Source organism: Mytilus trossulus, chromosome 2, assembly GCF_036588685.1.
Source record: "Mytilus trossulus isolate FHL-02 chromosome 2, PNRI_Mtr1.1.1.hap1, whole genome shotgun sequence".
Lineage (NCBI taxonomy): Eukaryota > Metazoa > Mollusca > Bivalvia > Mytilida > Mytilidae > Mytilus > Mytilus trossulus.
Window position 1 is genome coordinate 51,648,126 of NC_086374.1, and position 12,161 is coordinate 51,660,286.

Below are 12,161 nucleotides of genomic sequence, written 5' to 3' on the forward strand. Positions count from 1 at the left end.
ATTTAGTAATTCGCAATAAAATATTTCCAGATGTTTCCAAATTGAAACCGTAAACATACATGCTACAGTTATAAAAACATTATAGGCACTGGCTACGGTTACATGGAAATGTAACAATAATAAAAATCTTATTGTTACATTGGAGACTAATTGCCGGAATGCAAAGTTGGGTAAGGAACCGACTAATTACGAATGAACCAATAATTATTGAGGCTACGGTTACATTGCGTTATTGTTACATGAAAAACAGCAATATACGCTGGATTTTTTATTTAAGTCTTCTATAGTTTTGTTGCTTATTTTTTTCATATGTACCAAATAATACTTGTAATAATAACAAATAATAAATATTATTATTCAACAAATTGTGTTTGAATAGTTTTACGTATTAATGGTTTTGATGTTTTTAAAGATACTGTTCCAAGTCAGGAGCCTCTGGCCTTTGTTAGTCTTGTATGATTTTTAATTTTAGTTTCCTTTAAATAATTCGGAGTTTAGCGTAGTGTCCATTATCACTGAACTTATATACCTATTTGTTAAGGGGCTTGCTGAAGGACGCCTCCGGGTGCGGGTTTCTCGCTACATTGAAGACCCATTGTGGCCTTCGGCTGTTGTCTGCTCTATAGTCGAGTTGTTGTTGCTTTTAAGTTGACACATTCCCCATTTCCATTCTCAATTTTACCTCAGATAAGTAGTGTCAAAGGCGAAAATTATAGTTCAATGGTTTGTTGTTGGATTTGGGTGAAAAATTTAAAACTTTGGATTGGTTTGAAACGAAACTGATTTAATAAGACACAAATTGCATACACTATACAAACACAGTTCTGAAAAAATGATATAATCAAAAGCCAAGTTTGCTAACTGTGAATTTCTGTATTTATGTATCCCGCATGGAGGACGTAATTTCGTTTCAAAATCAGATGGAGCCTAAACCAAAGGTAAATCCCCCCCCCCCTTTTTGAAAAAAATCTTTATTTCGTATACAAATATTGTTTGGAGAGGTTTTATAAAAAAAAAAATATGTCGGACTTTAAAATACTCCAAAAACCACTTACCTGATATGTAGAAACTGTCATTGTAAATACAAATAAATAAAGAAATGGTATGTAATAATTGTATGTATTATAAATATATAATAAATCTTTTCAACTTTTATTATTTAGTACATATTACTAGTCCCATCGTACATTGCCGTTTTTATTATTGTTACATTTCCATGTAACCGTAGCCAGTGCCAACATTATACCCGTACATCCTATCAAAGCACTTCAAATGACAGCGTGGACAAGACTATTTCTTGGCGCGCTCAGATTATCAATTACCTGGGTCAGAATAGATGAAATATTTTATCCTATCGTACCTGTTATAGACATTTTATAGATATGTTCTACCTCAGAAATTAGTTACCTTAGCTGTATTTGGCAAAACTTTTAGGAATTGTTGCTCCTCAATGCTCTTCAACTTTGTGCGTACTTTGTACGGTCTTTTCAAGCTTTTTTTTTTATTGTAGACGAAACGCGCGTCCGGCGTAAAAACAAAATTTACATCCTGGTATATATGATGAGTTTTATAAATTGTGGCGACGCCAAAGATTCTAAACGTCTAATTCAAATAATATGAGAGGACCCCCCTCGTCGATTATTATCATTTCAGTATATGACATTAATCACCAAACTGTAAATTGTTCAGTAAAATTATATCATATTTGTAATTGATTTTTGTTTGGAAATAATAAGAATATGCCATTACTTTGAAAAGGCTTACAACCAACGAGGGACTAAAGTTATACATGAATAATTCACACTGACCCATGTGATGTCCATGTTTTTATTATCCTGTGAAAAGATTGCCAGTTTCTTTACGTTTAAATTTATACTCATGCTTGATATACTCGACTATAGCAATCACATATATTTACACCTGCATCGGTGGAAGACTGCGGCTTGAACCGCTAGATTTCTCATGTGACGAAAATGTTTCCCAACGAAGTACCCACGTGACTAGGCCAGTCATAGCAATGAAATTACTATCTATATATAAGTACCTTCTGGATATTGATTTTAAAAACCCGTTAACTTATTTGTTCATTTAATATGTAAGGTTCAATGCACATTCCTTTCAAAGTGATATTCTTATAAAATACAAGTAAAATATGACTGTAACGTATGTATGAAAATTCATTTTTTGTAGACAAGTAATAGCTTTTCTTAAAAGCTAGTCGTCTCTTAGCTGATGAAATTGAAAAGTGTATGCAAAATTATAAAAGGCTAATACACTTGTACTTATGAATGGGGATAATATGTCACCACTGGAATGTAATGGGTGATGGCATAACTCGTGTCTTAACACCAGTTCTCCCTAAGGATCAAACTCATAAAGACATGAACGTTCACAGATTTTCAAAAAATTTTGCAGGGACACTTCATTCGGCAATAGTAATTCAAAAATGTATTTAGATCTGATAGTGTTGCTGTGGTTGCTATGGAAACAGCATGTCATATTTCTGATATTGTAATTTGAACTAAAAAATGAGTTTCTTGATAAAAGATACAAATTGCAGAGAATTTGTTTAAATGAGTGAATATGTACTAAATTAATAATTTTGAAATGGCCAAATGAATATTTTAATTTGTCTAAATTTACCTTGGAGGTCTGATTAATTGTATGAGAGCTCAATGTATAGGGCTTTGTATTATTTTTCTTAAAAAACTTTGGAAATTTCACAGCCAAAATATATTAATTGCACCAAACATCATTAAATTTAGTATAGATATTTTTAAACAAGCTACCAAAGACAATCAATTAAGAAAAAAATATTAGTGGGGTAAACATTATTTTTCATACAATCACCATTGAAAATTTTCAAATAAGCATCATTTTTGTCAGAGAGTTACTTCCCTTTTATTGCCTCATTTATTTAGAAGCAATAAACAAGCTATTGTCCATAACAACATAACAGACGACAGAAGATGGTAATATGTGTGCACCTTGTTGAGAAATAATCAGAAAACAGTGAGATGAATTGTAGTTTAAGTTGTTTTGACACATCTGTGTGTTGTAGTAGTTCTTATGAAAGCCTCTGTGACATAGATAGGGAAATATCAGACATAGTATTGTCAGAAGTTGGTCTGCTTTTCTGTCAGAGAACCAAAAACTTTTCAGTCTGTAATGTTCATTTGGAGAAAATCTTGATTAAAAACCGGTCTAAGAATAAATCTGTTCGATGTGCTATTCCAACACTACTTTCACACCATAAGAAGACAGCTCCACGGGCGGAGAGAAATATTACAAAGGATGCCATGTTGAAGATTCACAGCAGTACTGGCATTGTACTGGCTATTGGAACCCGTAAGTATTATACAAATTCATTGCCAATCATTTTCTTGATGATCAAATGCCTTATAATTGAATATAAATATATATGAATGATCTGTAAAATACACGTAACAGCTGACCCCATTTCATCTTGAAACAGATGCTGAATAAAGTAGTTGAATCACCAAACATATTTTCGAAATTAATATGAGGAAGGCGCTACCTTAAATGCCAGCTTTATAATGTCCTAGATATTGATTGGTTGTTGGTGGTTTAACGTTCAGTGGCAAATATTTCATGCATGTTCAGAACGAATGTCCAAGGCTACAATAACGTTTTGTTTATATCTAAAATAAAATTATAAGTTCAGATGGAAAATGCTATTTTTCTTGAAAAAAAATATTCTGATTCCCAAATTGATGAATAAAAAAGCATAGGACAAAAATATATTTTGAATCCAGATCTTTGCCAAAAATGATTTGATCTTTCAGATATGCAAATCAAATTTATTTTTTATATATCTAAAAACATAAAAACTTCCCAAACCGCACATGTCAGTCTGTACACAGTATTTTTTAGGTGATAATAAGACTGTATTTGCCAATTTGTTATGATAAACCTTAATACTAGTGTTAAATTTTGACTAAATAATTTTAAATGACAGCGCTGAAGGGCTTCGGTAAAAAAAATCTGACTCGAATAAAAACATTTGTATTTCTGATCATCTTCAGTTTGTGAGTTCTACATCAATATCTGACATGTACTATTTAATTCAGAGTCAGTTTTATGTCATTTCTTGCATATATTTTTTTTGTTACATGTACATAATGTAGCTTACTTTTCAAGTTCTTATATGATAGCAAAAAAAAATTGGGAATGGAAATGGGAAATACAAGCATGCTAAAAAAAACAAATTTGATTTCAGACAATAACTTGAGTTAAGTAAATGGAATTCCATGAAATTTTACCAGGAGGTTCATACACAAAACTCAAAAGGAAGATAAGAATTGATTTTGGGGTTATAGTACATTATTGGAGGTATTTTTATTTTTATATTTTGGGTTTTTCTTCCAAAAATTACCTTATTTGCATCAATTATACTCATCTAGTACAGATTTGGCAGGAGATGCACTCAAAATATGGTGTTTTAAACATTTTATCTGTAGTCTGTACATTTTTCCTATGATGTACATGTACTTCTTGATAATGTTGATGTGAGTATCATGATAAAGAAAATATATTTGGTAACCGTAAGTATATATTCACAATTGACATGTACCAGAGCGAGAAAAGGATCATCTTTCCCTTTAATTCCAAAATTGAACATGATTTTTTTTTCTCTCACAGAAACACATGAGTTATTTGGTAAATAAAACATTTCTCAATGTTTGAAACTTTCAGTAATAAAAATTCAGTTTAGCTTGTTTGAATGTTTCACTGATTGTGTGAAAATTTTAACAGCAAATGTACAAAACACTTGAATAAATTTCATTATCTGCAGAATTATTGATAACTTTCCTCACAATAAATTCACAAGGACATAGAACTAACACATTGTCTATGCTATTCTGATCTGAGTTTTATACATACATATACTGGCATGGCTGTGCTGTTTCAAGTTGTCTTCTTTTTCTGTTTCCTAAGAAGTATTTGTTTAACCTGTTCAGTCAATATAAAGTGTTACAATTCTTATTTAGACGCAACACATAAATAGTGACCAAAAAGGTTCTGCTTTCACTCGAGAGGAGCTAAAAAAAAATTAAATGTACACATTTTCAATAGTTAGTAGGACTTACTATCATATGGAATTAAGGAGATATGTACATGTAGTTCGAGACTTCTGCTGAATAGAAATATGTGGGTCTACCTGTGCCTGTTTTCAAATTAGTCCATATTGATCTAAAGGATCTAAAATTAAAATATGTTTGATTTCAACTGACATAAAAAAAAAATGGTGTTATTTATATGCTCAATATACATCTGCAGTCGTATCAGGCTGTGCATGGCAAAGCATTTTATTGCCTTTAGGTTTGCACTTTTTTTTTTGGTCATGAAAATAAATTTGCTAACATGAGAATACCCTAATTTTACCTAAATTGTCAGGTTTTTTTTAACAAACTTTTTTTTATGTACCAGACAAAAGTTTATTCTGTGCTTATTTTGTAGACTTCCCTTGTTTACAATAGAGTTATACCAATTTAATTTTGAGTCCATGTACAGTCTTTGAAAAATTAGTTTGAAATAACATCCAAACAATCCATGATCCTGTAATGAGACAGGAACCCAAATTCCATACATCTTTACATGTATGGTTAATTTCAAATCCTTTAAACTGGGATATAAAAAGAGATTTTGTTTTATTTCATGCTGTAACCATTATTTTTGGAAGAAAAGGATGTTCATGGTAACACATTTAATTTGCTCATTTTATTGGAACCCAATTGAACCTTTCCATAGATTCACCTGGTAGTTACCTGTCCATTTAAACTTTTTGCAGTTCTTTTGTCCCATTGAACAAATACAACAGGTATTGTTCTCTGTATAGTTTATAGTCACTCAGACCTTTAAATTTCTTCTAAGAGAAATCTATCACTTATTAATTAATGTACCAGAGTAAAAAGATGATAATAAGATAATTTCACATGGTGAAACAAAACTTGTAAGTTTTTTGCAGGTATTTTTTGTTGAATAGGTGCAATTTGGTTACTGAGTACAATTTTTGTACTGTTATGTTATATCATAAGTGTGTATTGCTAAATAGGTTGAAATGTGAACCTGATAGTGATATAGTCATAAAGTACTTGGTAGAGTGAAAATGTTTTGATCAGGGATAAACTGATGCATAAAATATGCAGGCGACTGCTGCAGCTTGAATTTTAAAGGATGTAGCCCACATTCTTCCAAGTAACATGCCCTATATACACATCATGGTTTATTCTCATGGGTTAAAATCCAACTTTGGACAATATTGAAGCATACAATATATACAGTAGTCAGTTCTAAATGTACTACTCAGACTCAAGTCTCCTTTTATGATTAAACTTAGAGAGAGAAAACAAAACAGTTTCCATTTCCTGGGACTGTATAAGGTTTGACATAATCAATGAAAAGATGTCTTGAGAGTTTGCCATTTAGAAAGTACAGAACAAGAAGATTGTGAATTATTTGAATGTTTTAACTTTTGTTAAGTTTTGAATTAGTCTGTGGACTACCAAAGGATCCAGAGGGAGACCCTTTTCTTTAGGGAAAAAATGATGATTATATAGGGAATAACTGAAGCATGACTGGAGCGCACCGTCAGACCCCCCCCCCCCCCTTTTATGAACAATGCTGGATTCGCCATTGACTACATGAATAACCGTGATCACATTCAACTGTATAATTATCACTGTTCCTTGGTGTGGGGAATAATGATATGTGGCAGATGAACATAAGGAGTCATGATCAACCAGTGCACCGGAGTTTACCCCGCATGCCCGACATGGTCAATTTGTAAAAAGAAATGCGAAATATATTGCTTGCAGAGTTTTTTTTCTCAATTTCTGTGTTCCCATGGCTGGACGGAACTTTTATGCTAAATATGTTTTCGTTAACTATGATTTTGTGACTTTTGAATGAAGTACCTGTGATTATTTAGGACAGTTAATTTGCTTTGACCTCACTGATAATGGAATGTTGAAGCAGACGAAATATGGCGTCGGATGTTGTTGTCATTACTTCGGTAATTTCCGTGGTACAATAAAATTTAAATAAGCTACACAAGTAGCCAACATTTCTGAATTCTTGTTTTTGCAAACAAATAAAAATTCATGTCGTATTTAACATCGAATTTGTTCCGTTCTGCCTGTTTTTACAAGATCGCGATTAAACGAGAATTTTGGCAGCCATTAATAAAAAATAATCGTACGAGATTTAACGAGAGTGACGAAACTTTTCAGATGGGTCGTCTAGCAAGAGTTATCGTTCTTTGTCCCAAAACGATGCTTCTACCATAAGTGCCAGCTAAAGCTGGCATATTAATGAATTGACAGTTATACTAACACTGAGTTGTTGATTATGATTGTATATCATCTGTTGTAGATGTTAGACTGAAAAACAGTACTTGAAAATACTTTCACAAACATTTTTTGTTTATAACAAATGTCAAATTACCTCCCTTTACAAACTAATGGGCTGGCAGAAGTTGCTGCTAAAACCCAGAAAATTTGCAATTTAAAATATTCTGACTCTAAATTTATATTACAGTTAGTAAGCACACATCAAACTATTGCATTTTATAAAAACAAAGTAATTTTTAAAGAAATATTTGCTAGAATGTTATCTAGTATGCAAATGTAATTTACCTTAAAATAGTATCAGATAAAAAGTATATCATAACAAAACATCAAATTTTAAGAGTGAAATAATTTACATGAAATGGTGTGAATAATGGACTATATACATTACACACAATCATGTAGTTCATGAATAGATAAAAAAATTAGAGGGGTGTCTCCAAGCAAACTACACCAAAATCAATAAGTAGTGCTTGGAATTATTTTTAAGATTTTTTATAGCAACTTCATGTATGACTAGTATGTACATTCTTATTTAATATTATTTACAACAATTTATTCTATCAAGTCAACTTTCGACTTTGCAAAGTTTTTATTGCTTATATTATCTTCCAATAAAATGTATCATAATATATTGTATGTATGTTGGGTTTTTTTAATTATTAAATGAAGCATGCTTTTTTCTTTACAAACAGCTATCTGTTCAAACTGCAGAAAACACTTGTCATCAGGCAAACCAGATGCACATCTTGAGGTTTCAGAGCCAAGTGAGGAAATCTCTGTAGAGACATTATCAGAGGTATTTTGTATATTATTATACTGTATTAAAAATATATATATATATATGATAAGTATATAGGGTTATTGCATGAATATTCCCCAAATTTCATGCAATAACCCTTTTATTGCATAGCAATATAATATCTGAAAAGTAAAAATTGGTTTAAACTAAGAAGATTTTGTCATTGATGACATCATAAAATTAGAAGATTAATTGCACCAGTGCAATATTGGAATTTATTGCACACTATAAACTTTTGGTTACTTTCTGTGGGAAGGAAATATTATATTGATATGCAATAATTTATAATAAAGAGAATAAGAATAAGAATACTTTATTAATCCAATTATGGACCCTTGCGGGTTTTAAATTTCATACAATGATTTGTTATAACAATGAAATAATAAAATGAAATACATGACAATAGAACTCTGAACAGTTATTGCATGCACATGGAATAGAAAGTAATATGGGAGACAATCAATCAATTTCTGTAAGGATTATTCCCCTTTAAACAGATATGGTGTTTTGAGTTGCATACAAATGATATGCAGCCCCAACTGATTAGATATAAGGGTATTTTTCTCCCATGTACAATACTACATATAATAATATATTGATAAATGATTTTTCATTTGATATTTATAAGTTGCATTTAATGCTATTAATTCAATTAGAAACACTTCTGATAAAGCAAGTTATAAGACCAAAACATATATATATATATATATAAAATATTTATGAACTTTCAAAATTATAACTAAATACTGTTATCATTTTTTTTTATAAAACACATAATTACATAAATGCAATATTTGGTTGTATAACTTTATCCTGTGATATTAATTTACTCAATAATCTTGATATTTGAATTTATCTGGAACTTGAAAGAATTAGTGAATGAATAAATGTAGATATTCAAAAAAATCAAAAAAGCTATCATACCATATCTTCTTTTTTTATATCTATATTTCTTGCTTTAAAAGTATAAGAGTAACAGAACAAAATATGATTAGTAAAGGTTATACTATACTCCCCCCCCTCTTTCAACACAGAGCATTTTATTACATACAAGAAAATAGACATTTTGTATATAAATCTTTGGTGTTTTGCAGACTTTTCTCTATATCATTAATAGTTGATGCACAAATTGAAAGCACTAAACATACAAATAAAATAAATACTGAACAAATAAGTATAGCACAGACCTTCTTGAAACTGAAGGCAAAATGGTTTCTTGTCTAAAGTAGCAAAGTCAGATTTTCATGAACACTCCCAATAGCAAAACATAATATATGGAAAATAAAAAATGAGTACAAATATGGTAGAGTATTTAGTCCAATTATGTGTAAAATGCAGCTCTCGTTTCATAATTACCGTAATTTTTATCTTTTCAGATTGACAATAACACAAATTTAGCTTTAAACATTGAAGGAGAGAAAAGAGAAGACAAACGCTACAGTTCTGATTCATGTACAAAACTTTGGAATGATCACCAACAGGTATTTTTCATTTTCACATTATAACAGATGACCTTATCTTTAACTTCAACAAATAAGTTTCAAAGTATTGAATGGATATGTATTGGATTAAATAAGATGAAGGCATGTTAATGAGACATATAACCAAATGCCAAATACAGGTTTTGACACAAATGTGTTGGCTCCCTTATGTCATGACAATAAAAAATGAGATTGCAATCTGGCATCAATGTACAATGTGGACATATTTTTCTTATTGTATTGTATTTTTGCAAAAATGTGATTTATTTGTTATTTGTTGAGTTGTAATTCATGCATGATAAGACAATAACCAAATCAGAGTATATTACTTGAAGCATATTTATTTTTAGGAAACAGTAACAGATGGAGAGAGTCAAACAGAGAGTGAAAGTATGTGCTTAGAGACAGGTGACAGCCAATATTCAGAGGCATCAGTTTGTGTGATGGACAAGTTACAGAAGCTGAATTCCTTCCTGGCCATATCAGATGTGTCACCTGTGAAAGAAAAATTGATTCCATTATCATCATCTACAGATAAAACCAAGCAGAGATGCCTGTCAAAAGCTCTACAATGTATGTCAGCCATTTGTGAAACCATCTGCCCTGGTGAGGGAGACTCTTTAAAAGATTTGTTGTTCAAGTCTGTGTTTTCAGCACATACACCTGAAAAGTCCTCTACACATGATCAAACAGCACTTATATTGAAGGACATATATATTTCAGCAGAAACATGGTCATTAAGAAGGCAAATCCTATCAGTTTTATCCAGAAATTATAGCTTTAATGAGGTCAGAGAGGTATGTTGCATCTCATTGGCAAGTTATATATGTCATATATATATATATAATATTAAAAAGAAGATGTGGTATGATTGCCAATGAAACATAACTCTCAACAAGAGACAAAAATGACACCAAAACTATCAACTGTATATATATATAATACGTCACTGTACAGACTTCAACAATGAGCATAGGCCACATCACATAGTCCCCAGCTATAAAAGGCCCAGAAATGAGCCAAAATATTTGTTACATCAAATTTATTTGAATATATGGCAATATAGTGGAGATAACTGTATTGTGTTCAAGGCATGGCCTTAGAAAAACATAATTTTATTGTCGCCAATATAGCTAGGTTTACCTAGCTTCTTTTCACTTCCCTAGGTTCACTGAAATTGCAAGAGTAAAATCAACCTTTAATGATGGCAAAGCTTTAAATACAATACATATATGACCAAATTTTCAAGATATTTATTTTTATTGATAGTATAGTATTTATGTTGCTTTTATATCTATTCAATTTTATTTATTTTTTAGATGATACCGGATCTGACAAAGTACCGATTTTATGCTGCCAAACTGCACAGTGATGAAGTAGGCTGTGGTCTCCCTGTGTCCAAAGAAAAACTAACGAGAAACAAGATAGACATAGCAGAGTTGGAACACTTTATAGATTTCATTATCAGTTCAGATGTTGTTAAAGATCTACCTTTTGGTATGAAAACTATGAAGCTTACAACTGGAGAAATAGTCGCTGTGCCGAATTTGATTCGAAGTCTTGCACCTTCATCTCTTGTAAATCAGTACATTCAGTATTGTGAATCAGAAAATGTAGGTCATTTAGGTATGTTTATAAAAAGATAGATAAACACTTTAAAACTAATAATTATTTTGATTTGAGCCCACTGATGACAAAACTCCCATCTGGTGTTGATAAAAATATGAGCCTGGTGCCCTTGATACAGCTGTTAACAAATTATAAATAAAGGGTTGAAAAGAAATTGAGAGTCATGAAACAGTTATAATTCCATATGCATGTACATAGTTATCTTGTATTCAGGTTGACATAATATACAAGAAACATGGGACACCTTCGTCAGCTTATGTTTGTTAATTTGAAAAAGACATTGCTCACATAGAATAGATTTTTCTAAAAAAATAAGGATGTTGTAGTCATTAATTTATTGATTTTATTCATAATGACAATAAAAAATTTGGTGTGTTATCAAATTGAAATTTATATATATGTGTATGATCAACTATTATTTCCATTTCCATTCTCAATTTTATTATATTGTAATAATTGTAGGAAGAAGTACAATGTATAAGATCCTTAATGACTGTTCTGCCTCAGTAAGGAAATGTGTTGAGGGTCTTGACTATTACATCGCAGAGCATGTTGAATGGAAGTATTTCTTTGAAAAATAACAAATATACAAGTTCACTCAAACAACATGTAGTAGGTCTGGAAATAACTAGGAATTTTAACCAATGAATTGTTCAGTTGAGCAATGGAGACTCAAGTTTACATTATTATGATGTTGGCTGTGTTTATAATTAAACCCATAGGTTACCTAGTAATTTACATGTGATCTTTTTTTTGTGGATGTACAGATCTGTTTACCCTTTTAATTTCTTAAGTTTGGAACAAATCTTTCTAATGGTTTAGATTTTTTTTTAAATCAAAAGGTACATATCCAAAAAGAGAATGCTGTTCCAGATCATT

The 12,161-nt window shown here is 30.9% G+C and overlaps 1 protein-coding gene across 1 annotated transcript; it reads left to right on the top strand.

The window, feature by feature from the left end:
* Window positions 1-2,937: 2,937 nt before the first annotated feature.
* Window positions 2,938-11,863, top strand: LOC134705837 (uncharacterized). The gene is made up of 6 exons (XM_063564552.1): window positions 2,938-3,348; window positions 8,066-8,169; window positions 9,549-9,653; window positions 10,004-10,450; window positions 10,973-11,279; window positions 11,745-11,863. Exons 1-6 carry the CDS (start codon window positions 3,018-3,020, stop codon window positions 11,861-11,863), a joined length of 1,413 nt encoding a protein of 470 aa, XP_063420622.1. The 5' UTR covers window positions 2,938-3,017.
* The last annotated feature ends 298 nt before the right edge of the window (window positions 11,864-12,161 follow it).

Excerpts from the sequence above, each read along its gene's own strand:
- LOC134705837 (XM_063564552.1), top strand. The coding sequence starts at position 3,018 with ATGAATTGTAGTTTAAGTTGTTTTGACACATCTGTGTGTTGTAGTAGT. Across the intron at positions 9,654-10,003 it reads TTTGGAATGATCACCAACAG|GAAACAGTAACAGATGGAGA; the intron begins GTATTTTTCATT and ends ATTTATTTTTAG. Across the intron at positions 10,451-10,972 it reads GCTTTAATGAGGTCAGAGAG|ATGATACCGGATCTGACAAA; the intron begins GTATGTTGCATC and ends TTTATTTTTTAG.